Consider the following 27,148-nt stretch of genomic DNA (forward strand, 5'->3'; position numbering starts at 1 on the left):
TATTCTTTGATGTTGTGTATTCGAGAAAAGTTTTGAAATTTCAAATGTATTAAAAGTTCTATAGAAATTAGAATCCACATTTGATTTGCACCACTTCTGGCATATGCAGATCATAGACAATGTTTTCCATTATGTTTTGATGCCAAAAGAGATACGGTAGCTTCAAACTTTTCTGGGTTTGTCTGCATTTTGTGTGAGAACCATTTAATCAGAGATATTCTGTCATTTTGAAGTGCTGCTATAACCTTATCTAAAAATTTGTCTGATTTTTGATAAAGTATAATCATCTGCATGTTTGTAAATATTGCATTTATTTCCGAAGAAAACAAGGTCATTGATGAACTGTTAAAGAGTAAGGGGCCAATAATTCATCCTTGTGGTACACTTTTGATTATATGTGACATGACACTCATGTGTTCTCCTACTTTAACACATTATTTTCGTTGTGAGAGATAGCTACTTAACATATCTCTAGCTGATTTGGAGAGGTGAGATGTCTTTAGTTTTAGAAGAAGTAATTCATAAGGAAGGCAATCAAAGTGATCCATTGAAATTGCTGCTGTGTAATCATTCGTATCCTATGTATGTTGTCAATCTTCAGTTACTCTTAATAAAGTCGACCGACATCCAAAACCTAACCGAATAAGCTACCAAAAAGGAATGAAGACATTACTAAAAAATGTTGTTAAGTCACTTTCAATCGCTCTTTAAAAGAGTTTAGAGATTGCTGGAAGGACACTCACGAGTCTATAATTGCCTTTCTCTCATAAATTATTCTTCTTGTGTGTCGGGTTCCCTTGTTCTATTTTAAGCTTATTAGGGAATGTTGGTATTGACAGGTTGATTGGTTTACTGATAATTGGCATGGTAATATGTAAAAGTTTGGGGAAAATACTAGTGGTTTTCTACATTTCTTTTTTATATCCTTTATTTAAAATTCTTCCTTTATAACCGAAAAGGAAAAAGGAGCTTTGTAGTATTTGCTTTGATTGTTTGGATACTGGGGTGATTTTTATCCACCTGTTCTGCATCCCAAATATTTTTGGGAAAGTTTATTTTAAAAAATCATAAAATACTGTAAGTGGGGAAGTGATTGCGGTGGTTTTAATTTCGCTATGTTCGCGGTCGGGGATTTTTCCGCGAAATTAAAACAACGGTAATCATTCTGCAAGTGTGACACAATACGTTTTGAACAGTTACCAGTAATTAGAATTGAATTGAATTCCGCTAAAATAAAACCACCGCAATTGTACCAATATGAAAAACCGCGAACTTTTAGCACCGAGAAATTAAAACCACATACAGTATTCCATATATTTCTTCCCGGCAATTTACAAGTTTGTTATTTTCTGAAAGAATCAATTCTTTATGTGTGGCACATCCTTTGTTTGTTAAAAAAGGCTTTTGATTCTGGGCCTCCTACACATCTTTAAAGGAAGTAATGATTTATAGACTTTTTCGTTTTAATTTGTTTCCATGGTTTCTTTGTTTTCTATATTTTTCCATTTTTTAAAGAGTTGATTGATTGGTATTTGTTGTATAACATTTTTTTTTCATGTATACTGTCTTCCAATGTTCTTTATTCATATATGGAACTTGTTTCGTGGTTTCAGAGAGGGGACATACTCGTTTGCTACATCTAAAAAACAGGAATTATAATTTTCGTAGGACTCATTTAAATCTTTACTTTCACAAAGTAAGCATAGTTTGTTTTCTAGATCCTCTGCAAATTTCTCAGCATCAAAGTGTTTGAAACTTCTACATATTCTATTTTTTGCTTCCCTCTCTATTTTTTTTTTATGTCAGCTTGAACAGATATAGAATTGTGACAATCACTAATTCCTGTATAAAAAAATTACATACTTTGCCAGTGTGGCAATTTTCATTGGCAATGATGACATCTAACAGGGATGGTTTACCAATCTTGGTAAAACATGTTACCCTTTCACTGGTTTTTTTTTTTTTTGGTTTTTTTTTTGCATAATATGTGTCACAAATGCCACATAAGAAGAATTAAGAGAGAAGCTTTTTTGTTCATCAAGCATGTTGATAAGTAATGAACTAATTATAAAATGAGTAACAATTGCACGTGCATATCTCAGTTATTACTGTACTTCTTAAGAAATATACATGTATACAGACAACACTGGTTACGATCAAATCTTATATAGAACCAATCAATTAATATCGATGCATATTTTATGTTTTGAAAGTAATGTAAACTGGTAAAATGAAAACAGTTTTATCAAGTTTCCAAACATTTTCTGTAAAATATACCGTAACACATTTCAATCCTGAGAAAAGAAGAATTGTGTTCGTCGATTTAAGTCAGTAGTAAGTGATATCATACCTTCTACATGTAGCTCTAATCTTTCGACTTCGCTCTCTACAATTAATCTCATTAATGTTATAGGACAATTTTCCTCAGATGACGAAAGGATGTGCTGCTCTGCATACAATCGTAGACACCTTTCAGATGCCATACAAAGGAAAAATTCTTTGTCCATGTCATTATGCAAGCATTGTGTCACATAATATCTCATCACTCTAGATTCATTGTAAGTAAGTTCATAAAGTCTGCCATCACATACAAACCGTCTTCTTCCGTCTAGACTAAAGCGATGCATCATGTCTGACGTCCTCAGGCATAGTCCTTTGTCACATAATTCATCCAACGTTTTCATTATATTAATGCTGCCCATCACACCGTGGTCAATACATCCCAGATCTTCGCCACAACACAACATCAGTGTGTATAGAAAAACAAGCTGATCCTCTGTTAAATATGATAACGGATCTGTAGTGGAAGAAGTCATTTTTTTTATTTGCATAGAAACTCGTCTGAATGTGAATAACAGTAGATTGATTAACTATATATGGTAATGTATTAAGTAAATAAGGTTATTCAGGACTCGCTCTTTACTCACCACGGCCATGTTTGGAGTGCGTCTTGGGGCGTTTCACTACACTCTGTAAAATAACAAACATGCACAAATGTACTTTGTTGTATATCTTAATATGTTTTAGGAATTTATATCTTAATTCCTTTTTATAAGTTGGTTGTGATGAATATAGAAGCATTGCTTTCAACTTTCTTAACGTTTGAAATGCAGTAGATTTCAAACGATGCATAGAAAACAATCGTTGTTTTTTTCCATATCAATCCCCATATGAAAACGACATCCCAAACTCAGGTCGCAGAAAAGACAACTGACAGTAATGAAGGGTTGCTGTGGGTAGTGGTGTGGGAAAAGATGTTTTATTTGTTTTATTATGTTCTTAGTACATACACACTCAAAATAAATATTAAGAAAAAGTGAAAATCATTGCATGAAAGATTGTGTCAATATCACTCAAAAGAACTTTGAGAAAATAATATCTTTAATGAAAACATGAAAATTGATTTTAAGAAATAAATTTCATTTTTTGACAACACATGAGGTATGAATTGCGACGGTTCATGCCGGCATATTTCACGAAGCGCGTTAGCACTTCATAAAAAGTAGGCCGGTGTAGAGGCGCGTTAGCACTTCATAAAAAGTAGGCCGGTGTAGAGGCGCGTTAGCACTTCATAAAAAGTAGGCCGGTGTAGAGGCGCGTTAGCACTTCATAAAAAGTAGGCCGGTGTAGAGGCGCGTTAGCACTTCATAAAAAGTAGGCCGGTGTAGAGGCGCGTTAGCACTTCATAAAAAGTAGGCCGGTGTAGAGGCGCGTTAGCACTTCATAAAAATTAGGTCGGCGTGGAGCGTCGTAGTTCACACACTCGTATATATGTATTTTCAAAAATGAAATGTACTTATATCTTAATTCTACTTTTATTTCTATTGAAACATTCCCATACATTAGAATAGACTGCACTGTATGTAACAAGTACATCGACCACTGCTACAACGAATTCTTGAGAAAATTGACCAAAGTACACTCCTAGTCCTTGTAAACTGAAACCCCCATTTATTGAGTTAATAGTCTTCCAATTTTGCAAATGATTTTGGTATATTAAAGCAAATGGAAGCATATAAAGTTAAACCAGTGTGGAAACATGTGTAAGATCATCTCCGTGTATTACCGACATCGGGTATTGCTACCAGTCGAAGCGAGGATGTTCAAAGTAATAACACACCAAGGTGTGAATTCCTTCTTTTTTAACCACTGTTTATACATTCGCTGATACTACCCGCTTGTTAGAATGTTTAAACGATGTACAGACTTACTGTCATTTAATACTTACACGAAATGATGTGGATTTGGTTTTATATCTTAAGATTAAGCGCCTCGTACTTGTAAAATGGAGGGGGTCGTCCTCTGTTTGTGACTCGTATACAGTATTAGTGAATTTATTTCACTGTTTCCCCTGCATGAATCGTCAGAATATGGTAAAATGTGTACATTGAAATCAGTTTTAGTCCATAATCGTTGAATCTATGAAAGCAATTAACAATGTTAATTTATGTCCGGTGTACGGCAAGTTATTTGATAATATTTATGCTGTACGGCAACTTACTGTGTTCATGTACAGCAAATTGACACACAATTCAAATTCTAAGATCTGTATGGTATTGGTTAGATTTAGTTTTGTCTTTTTGTAATGTATTGCCGTCTCTGATTTATGATAAATACCATAAACAAATGGGCTCTGAATGGATAGAATATGAAATGATTCGATGATCATGAGACCTGTCGCAGAATTAGATGTAAAGGAATAAGTGACAATAACGAATACTGATCAATTTCGCACATACTAAAAGAATACAAAATTATGAAAAGGGCAACCATGGACCCCTGGACATCAGCTATGGAATGATGTGTCTTGGTGGCGTAAGTGTCCCCTTTCGACCATCCACTCCCACCATCAGTCCTATAACAGCATATCTTTATCAGGTAAACGGAGCATTCCATAGTCAAAATTATTACATGCATAGAATGGCCTAACAATTGACCATATACATACAAAACACGTCAGACAGCATGCGACCCAATGGCAACTTTATTTCCACGTTGACAGAGAAACTAAAGTCATCTCGTTTAACATAGAGTTGTGGTGTTAGTTTGCCTAGGACGATATGCAAATATGAAGCAGATACTGAAGACTCTGTGGTGTCTTTTAGTTTGAATTCACTGTGATACATGTATATCGAATCGACATATGTCAGAGTAGTTTCCGAAATGCGTCGACTATATGTGTAAAAGTATACAAGTACGATACGTAAGGGATTCGGATTTCAATGCAATTTGGTTTATTTAAGCAATATCTGTCCAGTGTTTTATGGTATTATCGTCGGTCAGTTTCCTCAAAATCTACAAACTTGTATTAAGGTTAATTGACTCCAGTGATCTTGACCTCTGGCCTTAATCATAAAATTGGTATCAATCAAGAACCAGGTTTGATAGCGTGATCTTTAGAAATGATGAGAGGATTGTTTGTTTGTTTTTGATGTTTTCCACCACATTCAACAATTTTTCAGTTATCTGGTGGCGCCCAGTTTTTATTGGTGAAAGATAGAACCCAGATACAATGTACCTGGAAAGAGACCACCGACCTTCCGAAAGTAAACTGGGAAACTTTCTCACTTAACGGTGCGAGCGGGATTCGAACCCGCGCCGACAGAGGTGAGAAGCCGTGTGATATTGAGCGCGATGCTCTAACCACTCGACCACGGAGGATTACAAGGCGTACAAATTAGTATCAAGGTAAAGTGACTCCATTGACTTTGACCTTGATTATAAGAACTTTCATAATTCTAGAATCGGGACTGACAGAGACCTGGGATCTTCAGAAAGGATGAGAGGATGTTGGGACCTACAAACTGGAACCAAGATCACGTAATACCAGTTTTACTAATGGTAACAATGAACGTTTTCAAAACTTTCAAAAGCAAGGTCATTGTAATCTTGTTTTAAATGAAATTAAAATTGGCATGGATTTTGAGTAAGGGAGTTAATCATGTGGGTAAAATAGTACACACTTAGAAAAAGCCCACTTTTATACAGCCAGTACTTCGTTTGGGAGGCTTAATAATCAGGGGGCAGCTGCATGAAGGTTAGTTAAGTTTAACTGACAGTTAACTTCATGTTAACACTACGTGAATGTCCAAGTTAATGACACGTTAACATTCAGTTTCAGTTAATTAACCTTCGTGCAACTGGGTCCAGCAGATTATAATCATAACCTGATTCTTTATCTTATATCTAGTCAAAGTAAACTTTTATAAAAAGGTAAAAGTTATCAAATAAACCTTGTCGCGGAAGTGCGTGATGGTAATATCAGGTACGGATCCAGGAAGTTTTGAAGGGGGTTCTACCATTAATTTTGGTTTGCAAGGGCAGGGGGTTCCAATCTCATTTTTTTCTTTTACGTTTTTCAGCAAAATTTTCCGACGTAAGGGGGAGGGATTCGACACCCCTCCCCCTCTGGATCCGCCATGGAATATTAATTCGGCAAATAGCTTAATGAGAAAATCAAGACAATACCTTTTTTGTAATGTTATTCCAGACAAAGGCATTGGAAAACGTAAATACAAGTGTATATTTACATTTCCAACTTTTCTTCTTCTTTTTTTTGCGATAACCATTTGAAGCTCCAGTGGGTCCCCCAGAACTTACAACAACTGGATGAAATTTCTTAGGCTATGCAAAATGAAAGGTCATTGGGCGGGAACTATATGGAAATTAAAGCTGACATGAATTAATAAATACGTACACTTTTCTCATCTTATCCGCCATATTTCTTTCAGGTAGCCTAATTTACTCTACCCGTATATACCCCAAATGTGATTGTCACACCTGAGTGATTTTTCTAGGTGGACTCGACCAGTGCACATCTTCGATAGTAATGTATAGGGAATGCGAAACAAATAAAATAACATTTTAAAACATTATGCTTTGCTCAAAATTACAAAATATTGATTGTAAACTAATGCAACATTCTGGAAGTCTAGATGAGTTAGACAAAAATGCAAAAAAAAAAAAAAAAAAAAAAAAAAGCTTTTCTTGCATACTTGTAAGTGCATGCAAGTATTTGCATTTTCTAATAAAATAAATGCGGATAAATCATTTCTCAATTACATACTATAAAATAGAATAGGCAAAGAGCATAAAATATATTATTTATATCAATTCTTGCAAAATAAAGGTGCATGCCATATGCATAATATGCAATGCACAAGGTATAATCGCCAAAAAAGTATCAAATACGGGCGTCTATTCAACAGGTATCGGAGATGTGCACTTACCGAAAATATTAGATTCTCTTTATTCTGATAAATCCACTAAACAAAATGATAAACTCCATTTGTATCTCGTTAGAACTTCACAACACGTACTCATTCCATTATACAGACTGCGACACACTTCACCCGTGCCAAACAGTGTGTCTTCAATCAGGGGAGATGTCAGAGTCGAAAATTTTTCCTGTATTGAATGCTTGTCTGGTCGAGGTTTTGCACTTTATAGAAATGGGGAATCCAATATCTGGGTGGATATATTGCGTGCACAATTCAAAATTTCTCGATGATCATATACAAACTTGGATATACAAATAAGGGAATAATGATTGAAAATATACATCTGTGTGCAAATGCGTGTATTACATTTGCAATCCATAATAAACAGTTCATTACACAAAGACACATATGAAAGGAAATTTATAAACGAAAATATAGTTTTGTTGTCTCTTTTGGAACCACATAATTATTTACGGTCTCTGTATGTCTATATTCATTGAGAGAGAAAGAGAGAGAGAGAGAGAGAGAGAGAGAGAGAGAGAGAGAGAGAGAGACCGTCCTACTTCGATTTATAATATATCATTTCACAGAAGGAAAGAAAATTGATCACTTATATAAATGTAAGCTTTCAAGCATTAAAAATTTCCAGCTATTTAAAAAATTGTGATTGACAATATATTGGAAACTTACAGGAGTTGATGCTTATAATTGAATTCATTACAAATTTTAAAAAAAAATAGTTTGAACTGTACATGTAGAAAATACTGACTTTGTATGTTAGAATAACGGGGGGAAAGTAAATTGTCAAAAAAAGTGGGGAAAGCAGACCAGCCTTCCTGCCCACCCCAACCCCTTGTTTTCGTGCCTGAAACAACATATCAATTCGTGTTGAAAGAAAGGTGCATATCTACATTTCATTAAATTCCAAAGGAGCTCGAATTTATGTGTTCCCCTATTAATTATTTTGTATGTAAGATTCGTTCCCAAATTTAGAATCATGCTTTCAGTCAGAGCAGAAATGAATTCATGTTGAAGTATATCTAGTTTGAATGCAAATGTTGGGTTCCTTCTTTTAATTTCATAAGACTCATTAGAAACCCCTCTCCCAAACTATGCAGCTTTGTTTTTATTGATATCTAAATCGGTATAAATGAATCCGGATATAAATTATATAACGTTTTTTCGTGATCATATAGATATTGATACTGATAATGAAAAAAGAAAATGTTTATACTCTTGCCTTCTGCATATCCTACTAATGCATTACAGTATATTGACATTGTATCATATCAAATAAAAGCTCAACACGAATTTTACTGATTTATGCATACTAACATCTTATCGAATACATTTGAATTTGAAATTTCTACGTACAGCGGTATGGCCATTGCGCCAGATCTACGAAATGAAAATATTTATGAATAAATTACACTCAAGCCTCAAAGTAATCATTATGGCATGTTACAGAAACGTTAAAACACACAAATGCTATAGTCCTGCAATGCATGCATGCGATTTTTCTGAATACATGTATTTATGTATTCATGAATGAAGTTCCTACGCTTGAAAATATCTTGGTCTTTATGCATTTTGTTTTGTGATTTTGGTTTACCATTCCTTACACTGTGTAAATGAAGGAAAACTTGGTAAAGGGTGCAATTCTACATGCACCATACAATTAGTATACATGCATGTGTTGCAAAACAAAATGTACATGTAATAACCAGACATATATCGTCATTTTTCATGGGGGGGGGGGGTACAACAGGGGAAAAATGGAAGATTGGATTCTTCAAAATTTCTTGCCATTCAAAATAATAATTAAAAAAGATGAACGAAAGCAGCAATAAAATAAAACAATTCACCCAAACAAACCAAGATGTTTTGTCCGATGTTCAAAGTCCTAATGTGGGGTGAAGGGTTAAAGAGTCTTTTACTTTGACTACCTCAATAATTTTCCCCCTGCACTTCATTTTCTTCAGTCGTTGGGGGTCGGATGGGGTGGTTAGAGTCCTCTACTATGAGTGCCTCATATCTTCATTTTCTTAATTGGTGGTGGTGTGTCTCTTCTACCATTATATCAGAACTTTCAAGCTGAGGTAAGTGGGGGAGGGATTGTCACTCAATGTATCTTTTATTTGCATTACAAACTAACAAAAACTGGATATTGTTATTAAAGGTGGGTGACAGACACTCATGTCCTCTCCCCTTGATGTTTGATAACGACGCATAATATGATAAACTCGGTTATTACATTTTGCATTAGTACAATTTGCGTCGAGTTCGACGCAGAATGTAATAACGCAAAATGGCATAGATATATAAGATCTACTGAGCGCCAAATTAGCATAAAATGAAGTAATTGAAAATAACATTATTTAAAAATATGTTTAATTTTTAATTAATGCGTGCTTTAATTAAATGAATCAAATAAATCTGTATTATCAATTAATGAGAGCAATATTGAGTTACTAGTACTGTTCACTTTTTATTGAATTAATGATATCATTTGTCTTAATAAGAGCACGATTATTACAAGATCATCGGTTCTCTCTCTCTCTCTCTCTCTCTCTCTCTCTCTCTCTCTCTCTCTCTCTCTCTCTCACTCGTACAGTGTTGTATATGCAAATTTATGTACCTATATGATTTCCTGATTTATAAATCTGCAATACTCTGACCAGTAAATCATATGGTATAAGGATTCATGCACAATACAGGGTAAATATTATACTCTGATACTTCCCCTGATTGAAGATAGCTGATCGGCACAGGCTAAGTGTATCGGAGTCTCTACAATGGACAATGTTGTTTACTGTTGGAATGCAAATGGAGTTTATCATTTTGTTTCATGGATTATGCAAATAAAGGGAGTTTTACTACTACTTAGAGTATTTTCGACAAGTGTACACGTACATCTGCGGTCCTTTACAGATATTACGAGTAGGCCCAGGTAAATAGTCGTCCGCATTCGATGCGTTTTCATGGCGAGCATACATGCCATTTTTATAAGTACAGTAGTATTTATGTCTTTGCCTTTTACTTGGTAATTGTGAATGGTATAGATTGTATACTCTTTGCTTATTCCATTTTATCAATAAATAAAAGATGAAATATTTCTCCGCATTTTTGTATAGTTTTGACATATTTACTGCAAATGTACGCACGTTCACGTAAAGGCATTCTATATATATTTATCCAAATATATATATTTAGAATGATTTACTACTGTACGATATGTTTATTGTAATTTTGAGCACTGCGTGGTGTTCCAAAACGTGATTTCATTTCTTGATGTCCCATAAATAAGTATCGGAGATGTACGTGTTACCTGTCGAAGCTACCCGCACAGGTAAATCGAAGACACTGATGTGAAGTGAAGCGTAGCAAAGCTCGTCCCCTTATATACCATGCGAACCCCGATACATATAACAATAGAAATTCCAACTAATATGGCGGATTAGCAGAGAAATATGGCGGACATATAGAATTATACTATATTTATTAATTCATGTCAGCTTTAACATGGAATGCCATGGGCATTTCAGTTTCTATTATGTAGTATTTTTATATCTTTTTAACGTCTCCATATGAGTGAAATATTCTCGGGCGTCTTTTCAAATATGGATATAAGGAATCATTGTCTAGTTTGATGGGTATGTGTGATGATAAGCAACAAAGAAAAACGTTATCAATCATGCATAACGGCTTCGTCATCCCGGCAGATTCAAGGACCTTATCTAAATTTCGACCTTCTAGTACCTTTAGTTTAATTTTATTGTTAGGATGATGTTATGTCATGTTCAATAACCAGTGACGGGTCCAGAAGTTGTTAAAGGGAGGATAGGCTGGGGGACGGAGAGTTTTGATTGAATGATTGAGATTTTACGCCGTTTTGGCAATATTACAGCCATTTTACGGCGGTTAACTAATTGGATTATGTTTGGTTGTGAGTGTTTGAGTTTCCCTGACGGTTCCCAGTGAACATCAGGGAAACGAACTTTTGCGGGTCAAGGGGGTTGTGATTTTTGACACGGGACACCCTTTAACGTCCCACCCGAAGGACATAAAAGTTAGAAATATATAAACAGGTTGGGAAAATCAATTCGTGTATATAAACAGTTGTATTATAAAAGTTTTCAAATTTTTTCTGTAAAAGTCCCATTTCTGTAAATATTTTGTAATATAATGATTGTCGATATTTGTAAAACGTTTTTTCATCAATCGCACACTATTAAAAAGTATATTTCGTATGGGCGTAAAATCATTACATTCTAAGATAATGTGATGTATAGTTAATGGACAGTCACAAGATATGCATTGAGGCTGAAGTTCTCTGTTTAATAGGTAATAATGGGTCAATTTTGAATGTCCGGTGCGTATTCTCGAAATAATCACTTCGTCTTGGCGTTTCATTACGATGTTACACGATTTGTTTACTTTGTTTTGAATAGAAAGGTGAAGACAACGAACAGTGAACGATCTCATAACTCCTACAAGCAAAACAAAAATAGATAGTTGAGCAAACATGGACCCCTCTGCACACCAGAGAGGTGTCTGGAAAGAGTAAGCATCTGCTGTTGACCGGTCACACCCGCCGTGAGCCCTATATCCTGATCAGGTAAACGGAGTTATCCACAGTCAAAATCAATGTGCTGATTTTACTTTTTATTTGTGTCACAGAAATCCCAATAGATTTGCCAAAGAGAATTTATATATAGTTTTATGAACTATTTAAGATAAGAGTTGGGAATTGTTAAGTGTACAATATTATCTCGAAGTGAATTTTTTTGCCGCTTTGTCAGCTTTGTTGCTGCCATGGATACCAATGTGACTTGGGATCCAGAAGAAGTCAACTATTTTACCTTGTTTAGTTAAATGATAGTACCGGTGTAAGATATCTAAAATATATGGATGATCAATGTTCATGTTGTTTATTGACTGAAGACATGATAGGGAGTCTGAGAATATAGTAAAATGTTTGTCATTAGAAGTTTTTATGTATTCAAACGCAAGCTGAATAACCTTTGCTTCGGCGGTACAAATTGTTGCTTCATTTGGAAGTCGTGCATAGAAAATGTCGTTTGTGATTACTACAGCAGCAGCGACTTTATTTTGGTCTTTTGAACCATCTGTATAGATATCAATTGAAGTATGTTTGGATTGTTTTATTTCGGATAATTTTTGCTTTAAAATGGCGGAATTTGTTTCAGATTTTTTTATATTCAGAAAGTGATGTATCTACTTTGGGTTTTAGTAGTTTCCATGTTGGTATTTCAGAAAGTGATGATGGTTTTACGATGTCCAAAAGTAAGTTAGAATCATGTGTATGTTTTTTAACTCGTAGACCGATTGATTTTATACACTTCTTGTTTTAGTCATATGCAAGGTGAAGATAACGAACAGTGATCAATCTCATAACTCCTACAAGCAATACAAAATAGATAGTTGGACAAACACGGACCCCTGGACACACCAGAGGTGGGATCAGGTGCCTAGGAGGAGTAAGCATCCCCTGCTGACCGGTCACACCCGCCGTGAGTCCCATATCCTGATCAGGTAAACGGAGTTATCCGCAGTTCAAATGTTCAAATTGCGGATGGAAAACGCAGTTAAAGGCAGGATTGTCAATGTTAGCTTTTAATTTAATAATATATTGTAAGCTAAGTTTTATTATACGTAGATCGAGAGGTGTTTCCTTGGCCTCAACATATAAACTATCTACAGGGGAGGTTCGGAAAATTCCTGCGAACAGTCGAAGTCCTTGATGGTGAATTGCATCGACGGCTTTGATATAGGATGTTCTTGCAGCACCTTATACTATACTGCCGTAGTCTAGTTTAGACCGGATTAGAGAGCGATAGAGAAGTAGAAGAGTATCTTTATCTGCTCCCCATTTTGGGTTTGCAACAACTTTAATTGTATCAAGAGCTTTTGTACATTTCTCTTTGAGCATTGCTATATGAGGAATAAAAGAAAGTTTATTATGAAAAATGACACATAAGAACTTAAAACTCCTTTACAACTTTAATTGGAGTACCATCTAAATGCAATTGAGGAGCATCGTGGTGTTTCCGCTTAGAGAAGAAATGCATGCATGCAGTTTAATTTTTTGAAAATTTAAAACCATTTATATCAGCCGAATTTCGATTTTGTTTTGGAATAGGAATGATTGTAGCCTGTGATCAGGAAGATGGGAAAAGGTTTGCAGAAGACATTCATTGTAAGGTTTAGGAAGATGTTTTATAATTAAAATTTTGATAATGGATTTTATCCGGGCCTACAGTTGTATCATGAGACTTTTCTAGAGATTTCAACAACTCATCGTAAGTAAATGGTTCGTTATAACACTCATTGGTTTCAGATGTAAAATCCAAATTTTTCTGTTCTTCTTTATTTTGTTCGAAATAACATTTGGACTCATGTTGTCTTTTGTTGAATTTTTAGAAATAGTAATAGCTATACTGTTAGATATATCTTTCTTATATGTGACTATTTCATGTCCTACCTTTATGTGTTGATATTTTTACCGGAACCTTTTCCCTTTATTTTCCTTATCGCATTCCAAACTTTATTCATAGGAGTATGCGAATTTAGATTTGATACACATGATTTTCAGGATTTTCGTTTATCTATATTTATGTTTCGACGAGCCCTTGCTCGATGTATGCGAAAATTATTCAGATTTAAGGAAACTGGTGATCTATTGAATAGTCTTTCTGCTTTTTTGCGAGCTTTAATTGCTTTACTGCATTCTTCTGTAAACTATGGGGTTTTTTTATTTTAGTAGAATTTGTTGAGGTCTTAGATGTGCATTTATTTGCTATTTGTAATAAAGTTTCAGTAAATTTTAGAATTGGGTCTGGGTGGTTTTCAAACCTTTTAGATACGATATCTTGCAGACACAGCGCTTCGAAACATGGCCAATCAGCTTTGTCGAGTTTCCATTGTTTAACAGGATTGTTTTCTGGTGGAGTATTTGCTTTAACAGTAATAGGGAAATGATCGCTTCCGCACAAATCATCATGTACAGACCAGTTTAAATCCAAAGGTAAAGAGGGATCAACTATACTAGTATCGATCGATTGAAGAATATGAACCATTGCCTGGATGAAGATACGTGTTAGAACCGTCGTTTAAAATACGGAGATTGTGTTTAGATATTGCTTTTATTTTACCACAACTCCATAGCGGGTTATGGGCGTTGAAATCGCTGAAGAGGTAGATGTCTATTTTATTTTACTTGTGCCCTTAGATGACAAAGAAACTGTTGTTGTTGCTACAGAAGTCTGTGGGAATATATCATTCTCACAGACTTGTGTCGACATATCCTTCATTGAGGATGATTTGAATACTGTTCCATATTATGACAGATTTGGTTTAGGGATATTGTACATGTTTACAAGTTTTTTGGCCTCATGGTAAGTTATGCATTTTTCAGTTTTAACCATTTGTACATGTATTTCCTTTTCTTTTATTCAGATTGGACATTGTTTAGAGGAGGTCATGTCACCTTTGCAATTTTTTGCATTTGTGTTCTTTTGGACAACCTTTTCCATCGTGCCCCTCTTCACCACACCTGAAGTAGGCTTCGGAGCCTTTACAATTTGTTTGGCCATGGCCAAATCGCTGACATTAAAAACAACGCTGCGGATTTGGCACCAACATTTCTATTTTCATTTGGTAAAAACCCACTTTAATATTTGATGAAAGTATTGGCATTCCATACGTTAATAGGTATGTATTTGAAGGTTCAATGCTGTCATTTCATTTGGTTGTTTTTTTGTTTTTTGGGGTTTTTTTTTGTAAACCTTTTGACATTGACCACTCCCTTGGGTTCCAATTCTTTTTGGATTTCCTGCTCAGGAATGCCATCCAGGTCGTGATCTCTGTCAAAAAGATTGCCTTTACTTTGATTCAGTCCATAGTGAGTTTTACAGATCACAGGTATACCAGCTAGATCTTTCAAAGTTAGTAAGGAAGTATATTGTTGTTTTTTGGAGACTTCAATAAGAAGAGTTCCAGATTTCAATTTTTTGACTGATCTTGGATTTCCAATTATTCCGTGTAGGCCTTTTTGTATAACAAAAAGAGATACTTTCGTTAAAGGTTTTGTTTCTGTTTCTGAAAGTTTTGCCTCAAGTGTGATGAAACGGGGTCAGTGCTCGTTTACAAGAGTAAGCTGTGCATCATTGAGAGACGTCTCTAAAGCTGTTGAGAAACAACGTTTTTTTAAGAAGCCATAGTAAAATGAATAATATTTCGGATTCCTTGCTCGCCGCTCGCCACGGAGCCCCAACAAGGGCGATGTCAAGTCAAACGGACTTTCTGTAAGACTGACACCAAGAGGTTACAAGGAATCTATACTCAAAGAAAATTACCTGATTGACCGTAAGGATACAAAGAATATATACTCAAATAAAATTTACCTGATTGACCCTAAGCCACCGCTTGATGTATACATATCGACATGAAAATGTTGGCGTATTGGAAAATTGCAAAAAACAGTAAAGATACTTATAAGGGTATTGCACGTACATCAATACTATGTCATGAACATATTATCAGCTCGGCATGACCAGCCGATTGATCAAGTCGGGTCAAACTTGACCTCCTGTATGGCAGAAGACGAGGCCAAAGTGAAGTGTTGGTCAACAGACACTATAAACCCCAGTGTCTGTAAATCTCAGCCAACGGGATCCCTTTCTCCGTCCCTTCGGGTTGCAACCCACGGCAAACTGGTTGCCCCTATTTTGTCGCCTCTTACGACAGGCAAAGTGGGTGCCGAAGACATATTCTTTTCACACCCGGGTCCACACGGAGAGCTCAGCAAGGAAGTAACATATTGTTGTTTTAAACTTCTATAAAAAATGCTCCAGATTACAACTTTTTGACGGATTTTGGAGTTTCAATTATTCCTTGTAGACCTTTTTGTATAACAAAAGGCGAGACCTTTGTTAAAGGCTTCGTCTGCTCGTCTGATAGTTCTACTTCAAGTGTGATGAAACGGGGCCAGTGCTCGGCAACAGGGTTAATCTGTTCATTGTTTAGAGTGGTCTCTAACGCTGTTGAGAAAAAACGTTTAATAAGTAGCCATAGAAGTATGGATAATATTTCAGATTACTTCCTCCCAACCCGCCTCGGAGCGTCAACAAGGGCGATGTCAGTTCAAACGGACTTCCAGTAAGACCGACACCAAGGGGATACAATGAATCTATAATCAGACAAACTTTATCTGATTGACCCTAAGCCATCGCTTGATATGTACCTATCGACATGGAAGTGTTGGCGCATTGGTAAATTGCAACAACAAAAAACAAACTCAGGATACAGTGTATATACTTACAGGGGCATTGCAAGGACATGAATACTATGACATGAAGATATTATCAGCTTGGCATGACCAGCTGATTAATCATGTCAGGCTAAACTTGACCACCCGTCTAGCAGAAGTCGGGGCCAAAGTGGAATGTTGGTCAACAGGCACTACTGTATAAACCCCAGTTTCTGTAAACCTCAGCCACCAGGATCCCTTTTTCCGTCCCTTCGGGTTACAATCCACGGCAAACTGGTTACCCCTATTTTGTCGCCTCTTACGACAGGCAAAGTGGGTTCTGATGACGTATTCTTTTCACACCCGGGTCCACACGGGGGAAGTTTTAGATTTTTTTTTATTTATTACTTTTTTATTTCACAAATATTGACATAAGACAGAAGGACATTTGTCATTTTTTCTAACCACTTTCCCACACTTTCATACTCACATTCATACTTTTGTTGGTACCAGTAAGTGCTTGCATTTTTAATATAATTGTAAGAGAAAAATGATAACAATACAGAGCTCGAGTAAATAGATAAAAGTACATGTGGCTTCAAAAGTAGAAAAAAAATATTGGTTGAAATAGCAAAATTATGATTTTTTTTATGTTGTCAAAAAGTGTTTTCCATACATGCCAGGTATTTTCAAATTTTTGTATTTCTAAATTCTGATACGCAATACATTTTTCAACCTTGTATTTGTTGTATAGATAGAACAATAATTCCAAGAATCTTGGCAATTTGGGTTTTTTCAAACAAGAAAAAATATATCGTTTTGTATATAGGATAAGGAAGTTTACAATTCTGTTGCCTTTCGACAATGGGAGTTCACCTAATAAAATAAAATATTAAGTACATTAAAACCTATTCTTTTGGAAGTTGTTTCATAAATGTGCATGCTCAGATTGCTCCATAATATAGATACTTTTTCACAGCCAATGAAAACGTGTTGAATTGTCTCAACTTCTTAGTCTTAGATTGTTTTTACGAGTATGGCTTATTCTAGCTTTCGGTTATACATAATACCAATAAATAACAACAAATATTTGATTTTTCTTTTATCTTGCTGCGCCTCGTTGTTTGCATTATTTCAAATTTTATACTATTCTGGGTGTTCTAGTCACCAAAGGGGGAGGAAGTGCTCTAAATCCGCCACTGAGGACATTATTTCATTCGACAACAATTCACAGAAATGAAATTCATTCTAACAAGGAATAAAACAATGTATGGTCGAATGGAATAAAGCTTAGTACATTAGTTTAGACTGTATTTTTTTTTCAAAAGAACATGATGATATTGGAAAACAAGTGCATATTAATCCCCCTCTTATGAAGTTTAGCGCATTGAATCGAGGTGCGGACGAGGGACAACGTTTGCTGATTCAACCCTAACCTTGTATATTTCTGCAATTGTTGGATTAACAAGTTGTTGTACAGGCGAACAGTTGAGGTTTTTGTTTTTACAATACGCCGTACAGCGAGTAATAATTCACCGTACACTGGATCTGAATCAATACTGTTAATTTCTTTCTTAAATCCGACGTTTATGGACTAAAACTGATCGTACCATATTCTGACGAAACATGTAGGGAAGTAGTGAAATAAATTAATTAAAACTGTATTCGAGTCACAAACAGAGGACGACCCCTCCCCGTTTTACAGATACCAGGCGCTTAATTTCAAGATATAAAACCAAATCCACATCATTTCGTGTAAGTCATTGACAATAAGTCTATACATGGGAGAGGGCCTACATAGGATATGCCTGTTGCCCAATCCTATTGAGTTTCTCAATAAAATATGTTTAAATTGAATAAGTCTGTACATCGTTGAAACATTCCAACAAGCGGATAGCATCAGCAAATGTATAAAAAGTGGTTTAGGAATTCACATCTTGGTGTGTGGGTCTCACTGACATAAAGCGTATATGTGATGAAGTAATTCACCACTTCGGGATCCGTAATAACCGGGTACGATATGGAAATTGTGACAATACCCGTATTGCGTATGTATAAATACCCTGCAGTTTATTGATAATTTTGAAATATATAGAATCTATATATACTTACGCCCTCGTATGTTAGAGTTGGCAAGACCCGTTTCTCTGCCATTTCGAATCCTATGTATGGTATCTCCCTACCCTAGTTGTTACGGTAGGAGAACACGGATCATTCTGCAATGAATTATAAAATCATTTCATTTGCTTCTTTGATAGAACTGTATATATTATTCTTTGAACAATCTCTAACCCCGTTAATCATGTCATGAATCCTTCATCAAACACTGGTATTAACCGACTGCCTGTTAATGCAGCAAACGCCATCCAACATGGCGACGGCAGAAAAAAAATATGAAATCCTCAAGTCAAGTACTTGCTTAACATGAATATATATATATATATATATATATATATATATATATATATATATATATTAACTTTTAAAGTTTCAATTCACTTTATACACATAATGAGAAAAACTATGTTTACAAACATAGTTAAGAGTCGTAAAATATAAATTACATCCGTTAAGTACAGTGCATAATTACTAATTATAGTTTAAAGATCCGGAAACTTAATTTGTCAAATATTTTTTTTTAATTTTTTTTTTAATTAAAACGTTGTTCCTTAAGTATAGTTTAGGCTTGTGAGACATAGATTATGGCGTATATTATGCTTTAGAAATGTAAAAGGAAGATTATCATTACATGTATTAAGTGTGATAAACAATAGTTTATGACAGTTAAAGTTAGCTTTACAAATGTGAAACTTTGTTTCTCTCATTTTGTGAAATCAGTGCACCATACTGTATTATTATTCCGATCATGTTTAATGCATAGGAATCATATAATTGCATTTTGAAAGTAATTTTTTTTAATTTTGTTAGCTATGAATATATGGTAAATGTCCATTTTACTGCATCTTTCAATTTCTGATAACCATATGATCAGTCATTCAAAAAATTACTTTGTAAAACACCACTTTGATTCCACGTACAAGTACTCTGAAGTTGAAATGACAATATGCTGGAGTTCCTCAGTGACAATATCTTCGTATCGTTGGAGATCAGGGCTTCCAACCGTCTGTTGGAATTTCCGTGGACACGAATTGCGTTCTTTTGTTAGCTGACATATTCTTATATTTTTGTGAAACAGAGTTTATTCAAAAGCCTCTACATGATAAGAAACAATATCTGTTGTGGCCTTCAACTCAACATTTAGATATATAGACGATGCTGTATTTATTAACAATAATCCTGTTCATTCACATGTCGATTCGATAAATCCCTGTTAATTTGGAAGTTGACGATGGAGAAGCGGAAATATCCCGTTTGTCATAATCTTGTGTTGTTTGTTTGCCATTGATTTTTATTTTCAATAAAATATCTAGGTAAGAAGCAGATGTGGAGGACCCTGTGGTGTCTTTTATTTCGAGATAAATTGTCGTCGATGTTGTTTTACCAAATCATGTCTTCATCAATGAACATGCTCCATTCATTGAAATAACTCGCACTGCACTGTGCAAAAATACACCCCATGATTACCCATCTGTAATTCTTTATTTCCGTGAACCACAGGCTCATTAGATATACATAAATACAATTATACAAACAAACAAAAATGGTATTGTGGAGAGTGGGTAGACAACAATGTTACAACTATGTACAAATGAAATTAAACAAATACAGTATCACAGCATATGATAATTCTGTAGCTTAGGTACATACAGTTAAAATCCAAATAAATAACAAATATTTTAAATATTTAATTTTATATTTACTTATTATATTTTTTTTTAATTTTAATATACTTAAGTAATAAATTTAATAAAAATCATTATTAAAATTATTATATAAATAAATAAAAAAAAATATAATTCATTATAAATAAAAATATTTAAATTATTTAATTTTAATTTCCTTATTATTTTTTTCTTTTAATTTATTCAATAAATTAAATAAAAAATTTTATTAAAATTATTATATAAATAAAAAATATAATTCATTTCATTAATTTTTTACTTTTTATTTAGTTTTAATAAATATAAGTTACTTCTTTATTTCATGATTTATGACATACGATCACCACATGTCCGGCCATCAAAAGACAGTACCGCAATCATCAGACGTGTTGGTACACGATGGCCCTTATTTATTTATTTTTTAACCATGGGACAACCCATACGTCCCATACGGAGCATATGTATGTTACTACAACACACTTCAACTTTACTAAGTTGGTGTATTTGGGAGGTGTTGGAGGGTGAGGCTGGATCGAAATGAGGTGGATAGTATTATGGCAGATAATACAGTCACCAATCGGTTAACGATATATAGTTAACCAATCCTACGAATATCAAACAAACAAAATTAATCAGTTCTTCAGTATTTTTAACACTGAGTAGTTTAATCAGTGTGAAAACATTGGGATTTGTATAATAAAATTTCTTAATATTTTTTCTCAAGTCATCATAGATAGGGCATTTTAAAATAATGTGGAAGTCATCCTCTACATCATTTAGCTCACAAACAGTAAATAACCGTCGTTAAACAATTTATAGAAAAGTTTTGAAATATTTTCTCGTAAGTGATTTAACATATTGTCTTTTACCCTTTTATATTAACGCATTAACTTTAATTCTATTTTCTTCTATGCACTCTTTGCTTGACAAAATATGAAAATAAAATAATTTATCTTTACAATCATTCAATAATTTTTACAACTTTCATTAAACCATGGCTTATCGTCTTTCGGCAATGGTCTACTATCTAAATTATGTGATACGTGCTCATAATTGTTACAATGGGGTAAAACACAACAATTATCAATATATTATTGACATCACAAACATTGGTCAAAGAAATATCAAGGTAATCGTAAATTTGGTCAATTTTATCCCTCAACTTATTATAAATAATCTGTGTATTTTGTTCAATCCATATAGCTGATTTACAAGGTGTTCAACCTGTAGGGTTTCTATCTTTATGAACGGGCGACTCATAGTGCACCTTCATTTTAAAAGATGCAGGTAAGATAAATTTTAGCAACTGACATACATGTATGGATAATATTTGTTTCAATGAATGTGTATTTTTGACATTGTGCAGAAAAAATCCCACTTTAAAAGCAATGCCTCTGATCCAAAATCCAGGAATTCGCTGATATGGTATACTAAACTAAATGGCAAAACTATTTTCAGGTAACATCATTTAGTACAAAAGAAATGCGCCTTCACAGTAAACAACTTATAACTTTTCCACAAGTAATCAGGACTGCCTGCCTTTCAACAATTATGCAAATATACATTTTCCAGTCCTACTGCGAATTTCTTTCAAGGGCCATGCTATTTAGGATTCTAAATACTTGCCCTACATCACAGAGAACAAGCTAGAAATGATTCGACAATCTGGCTGCAGATGAAACTCCATGGTTTGCAACCCTCATAGGAATTCTGAGAAGCATGGAGACTTTTAAACCTGACGATGACAAGATTTCCCAGTTCGAGAAGTATAAGGAAATTTCACTTGCAGCAAAATTGTACGTAAACATGGACTTCAAAGTTTACCTCAAGCATGAATGTAGAATAATTTCCAAGATGTAGAAGAACATAGCAATAGAATGTGGTGATATACTTTAGTGTATATACTTAGTACAAACTGAAATTTGATTAGTTTTACAAGGGAAAAGGACTAGAGCCACAAAGTACTAAAATTGGCCCTTTCGTAAAAATAAATGAGACTTTCACAGTTGATGCTCTAAGATTTATAGGTCATAGGGCAATTTAATTTATAACAATATCTTTTCTAGTTTTCGTTTTACAGTCGTTTAAACTTTGTATTGTTTTTCAGCATGAAAACTAAATAACGTCATGATGCTTACGTCATGATGTTGACGTTATGAGAATCACAGTGTAATACACAAAAAGTAAATAAATAAATAAATGGACGTTTAGGTTAATATATATTTTGGGGCTTATTCTGATTGTGAATTGGAACTGTTAAAATACTAGGAACTTGTATATTTTCTATCACGACGTTTAGATTTGAGATATATTGCCCCCTCCCCCCACTTTACAATTTTTTTCGCTGTATTGGACATAATTGAAAAATCGTGATCAAAAATCAAAATTCCATGCGGTGAAACGACTACAGCAAACAATATTGTTTTACCGTCTACCTCAGAGACGAGTTTATTTTTTAAAAGTTGTATATTTATTTGTATCAATTTTCATTAAATTGATATTAACTGATGATAAAAAGAGAGACAACTCTATATTTTTGGTTAAACTTGAGTAATTATAGTAACTAATTAGGAAAATGGATTTTTTTAAACACCCCCACCCCCGCCCCCATGAACCAACACGGTGAACCTTTAAAATTGTAGGCACCTCTGAAGTCATTTTTCTGAGCGAGGTAGACTTTTAAGTCCGCGGAGGATTCGAACCCTGGCCTACCGCATGCGGGGCGAACGCTCTAACCTCTCGGCCACCGCGTAAAGTTTTTGTATGAACTGAAATAAATATCTTAACTATGCAAGAAGAGTGACCTCTAGCTGTACATGGGAATGGCAATTGAACAGAAGGAGGACTAAGGGACGTAGAAAATGATGGTTGGTGTATATATGACAGATTACTCCTCTTGAGTTCTGGATTTGACTTGCCGTATTTCTGTACATAGGACCTGCATATATGTCTGCATTTGTCACACAGAAAATCACAGTGACTATGCGTTCTTCCAGATAGTCTGCATATTACATTCCTATGAATCTTTGATATATAACATATATCTGTCTGTTTCGTAGTTCTAGGGCAGTTAAAACACTTATAGGATTTTTTAGGGCATCTGTTACAAATCAATTTGGAAACGGAAATAAATCAAAATATCAATGCATAATTTCATTACAATTTAGATTTAAACAATATCTTAATATGCAGAAAACACAAATGGATTGGACAACAGGCATTGTCTATATAAGCCCTCTCCAAATGCATGCTGAAGTAAATTATGTCAGTGTTTTTCATACATACTTAAGTATTAAGACATTATTCAGACTGTTTCCCCTTAAAAAATTGTCAAAATTTCCCACCAAATCGTGTCGAAATTATTTGCACTTTTTAAAACAATATGTTACAAATATTTTACGTATGACCTACTATTGCGTCAATGGCATCCCGATAAAGTGAATATTGGACAGTATCAAGATAACCCTGTATAATTTCCATTTCATGATCGAGATGCATGCCATGTCGCATAAATAAGTAGTATGTAAAAAGAAAAATTCCTTAAAAATCTATAGTTACAAAATTTCAATAGTTTACATACAACACACACGCACGCACCCATTTACCCACACATTTATTTATGGAGGAGTGCAATATTTGAAAAATCCTAATATCAAAGAAGTTGATAATTTTTCCAAATCAGTAAGGCATATTCGTAGCTTCTAAATTTGGTGTGAAAAACACTGGACGTAAATCATTTGATTTTGTTTCATTAGGAATAATGATAAAGTCATGTACATGTAATAGTGCAGAACTTTAAATGAGTGTGGTAAAAAATTGGGATAATAATATTTTTAAAAAATAAATAATAATAAATAACCTTCAACTAAGGCATCGCTCTCTTCACATTCAATAATAAATGGCTAGGTAGAAATATAAACACAATATGTTACACGTACTTCTAAACTGAAATGCACTATATTAACCCTGACGAGTACATGTAATACTGGTACACTAATCATTATACTATGGTAGATCTATATCATAGGTTTGGATGTCTTGATTTAAAAAAAATGAAGGGGTAATATTATACTATGAAAATGTTCATAAATTCCATTTATATATTATTGTTCTCCATTTTCTATTGAAAACTGTGTGTGTACGTTCCATTGGATCCTCCACTTACTTTAGCTTACAGTAGCCTCCCTTGATTTTTACAAATATGAATTAAACTCCTTAAAACCGTCATTTAAATGTGTAAAATGATCATTTGAAAAAACAACTACCCTTTTTAATTAAAAAATAAATCTATAGATTTAATAAATCATTTATTTATCCCGAAATCATATATATATTTACTTCTCATTGTAATTAAAAGTAAAGAAAATGCATTACAAAACACTATATGTAATAATTTTGACACGTAACAGAAATTTGACAAAACAGGTATATGTAGGCAAGGAAGATGCATGACTAAACTCGTGTGCGGGAATTTATTAACAGGAAATATATCAGAAAACCTTAATGACTGGAGACACTTTATGTAAATGAGCAAGATTATGTGTGAGGAATATTTTATGTTGTTGTTTTTTCCCCAGACAAAATCAGAAAGATTACTTATTATTTTCAAATAAAAGTGGAATGTACAAGAAGTTTTTACTACTATTCCCGCACTTCTAATTCATAAGCATTGACATATATCACTGGTCCAATGAGTGATCAGCCTAGTGATAGCCCCGCGTAGCGTACTGACTCGAGGTGCAAAACCATAAGATTTGGTTGAACATGTGAACTCCCGGCTATATAATTGGTAATACTTGCTGTAGAATGGAAATTCTGTAATACTCGCGTATCTTATTTTTAGGAATCAACATAATGAAGCATTTTAATTGGCACCTGTATCCGCAGTAATCAGGATACATCAGATATACTGATGTCAGCTGTTCAGACGACTATTCCTTTTCCTCTCGCGATATTTCAAAAAAGTTATTTTTCGATAGCAGCTAGAACGTCGCTGAGAGTTTTTTTCATTGGAAAGAATACCTTTCATTACCAATTTTTATTCAATCGAATTAAATCTTACAGTAAAACATACTCAATATGAAAATTATTGCCTCAAAGTGAAAAAGAGGTGGTAAAATCCGGGAAAAAATCAAATACATTTATGGGTTTGACGTTTAATTTCAAGTAAGCAACATCCGGTTTCACAAATTAAGGTGGCATGTGATTTGGGCAAGTAGTATACATGGAAATCAAGGGTAGAAAAATCAGCAAAATACACTTTAGATTTCACCCCAAGCGTAGGTCATTACAGGGTGTTCGTGGCTCGAGTCCTTTGATGCTATGATTATACCCAATGTCATCAATGGGTCTGGCATGTCGGTAGAGAATCATGATTCAAGTGTTGCTAAGGAAAGTGATATGTAAACATGTTGTCTTGCATGCGTCCAACATGTCAGTAAAGAATTATATGTTGATATATTTGCATTGTATTCTCATTTCAAGGTAACTGAACTGTACAATTTGAAATTCTATGTTGGTTGCTGAGGAATATTGGTTGTTATGGTGATATAGCTACACCTGATGTCTTCCGTGAATTCAACATATCAGTATCAAATCATATATTGGTATATTTGCATTAGGTTCTCATTCTAATGCAGTCTAATCATACAACTTGAAATTTGATGTGCGTTGCTAGGGAGAAACAGTTGCTATGGTGATATGGTTTAAGTCTGATGTCTCCAATGGGTCTGAAATGTCAGTAAACTATTGTGAACCCTGATGATCTGTATTTTTTAGCGAATTCAACCACTCCAATTCATATATAGCACATATTCTTGTTTTATTGTGTTGGAGATGTGCCTGAAAGAGTTGTCTAACAACCATTACTGTATGCGTTTCCGACTAAATAAAAATTTCTATTTTGAGTACACTTAGTATTCGTTGTTTAGAAAATATGTATCAAAATTTGGCACTTTTCGGATAAGTAAAGTAATATGTATTTGAAATGCCTTAAAATTGTCGAGTTTACTGCAAAATGATAAATATCAAAACAATGCCCATTCCAAAGTCACCTACAGATACCATATAACAGTATTTCGTTAGTATTATACATTTTTATATTGAGGTAAAATTTGCGTCGCCTAAATAAATTGTCATTATGTTTGATTTTTTTTTAAATTTTATACAAATTTTCAATATGTATCCCTTTCTGCACTTTACGAAACTCTATACAGTGGTTGCTATGGAAACACCAAGCATTTCATTTTCCATAGCAACCATTAATTGACGCACGGTGTTTTTACTCTGCATGTCTTCATATATCATTATTATGAAAAGTTATGGAAAGTTTCCGTAAAATCCAAGATTATCAGTGTGCCACCTTCTGCATGATTCTAACATGGATTCTTGATATCCCTCAGTGCACTTCGCGCTTTAAGAGGTCATAATGAAAAAATGCGTCATGTCATAGTTGTATCGAGGGAAAATATCACAGTATGTACTTGCAATCTACTACCGCTGTTAAGTGTCAAGCGCCGTATGTGTAAATCTCCATGACAAAATATTAATAATGTTTCTCAAATGATCATTTATACATCATTTTCTTTGATATTATAAAAGTCTTCATTTTTTATATATACATATGTAGTATGCGCTACGGTTAATTTCCATTAAAATTATGTTGTGACCTTGAGATCGCCTCTAATGGGCATCGGCATTTGGAATACATGGAGAAAGTTCTTTGTAAACAGCGACATGGCTCTGATAAAAGATGATCGGTACCGGTTGCTGATATTTTGTGTGAAACCATGAGATGATCACATGAAATCTCCGCGAATCTTGATAGGGAAAGTAGGATTTATTTTGATGCTGTTAGTTTGTGAATAGTATCCTCT

General features: G+C 34.2%; 2 protein-coding genes across 3 annotated transcripts in view; one reads left to right on the forward strand and one right to left on the reverse strand.

Annotated features, from left to right (window-relative positions):
• The window catches only part of LOC125677887 (uncharacterized), a 534,764-nt gene that overhangs the window by 491,534 nt on the left and 16,082 nt on the right, over positions 1 to 27,148 (forward strand). The gene's annotated exons all lie outside the window — the stretch shown is intronic.
• Positions 1 to 27,148, reverse strand: part of LOC125676855 (uncharacterized) — an 87,671-nt gene that overhangs the window by 57,179 nt on the left and 3,344 nt on the right. For both annotated transcript variants that reach the window (XM_056160458.1, XM_056160459.1), the window contains exons 2-4: positions 18,604 to 18,707; positions 2,928 to 2,970; positions 2,351 to 2,797 (exon numbers count right to left, since the gene is read on the reverse strand). In XM_056160458.1, the coding sequence (XP_056016433.1) occupies positions 2,351 to 2,797; positions 2,928 to 2,970; positions 18,604 to 18,645 (532 nt within the window). In that variant the 5' untranslated portion in view covers positions 18,646 to 18,707. The remainder of the gene's footprint in view (positions 1 to 2,350; positions 2,798 to 2,927; positions 2,971 to 18,603; positions 18,708 to 27,148) is intronic.

The sequence above is a fragment of the Ostrea edulis genome, chromosome 3 (assembly GCF_947568905.1).
Source record: "Ostrea edulis chromosome 3, xbOstEdul1.1, whole genome shotgun sequence".
NCBI lineage: Eukaryota > Metazoa > Mollusca > Bivalvia > Ostreida > Ostreidae > Ostrea > Ostrea edulis.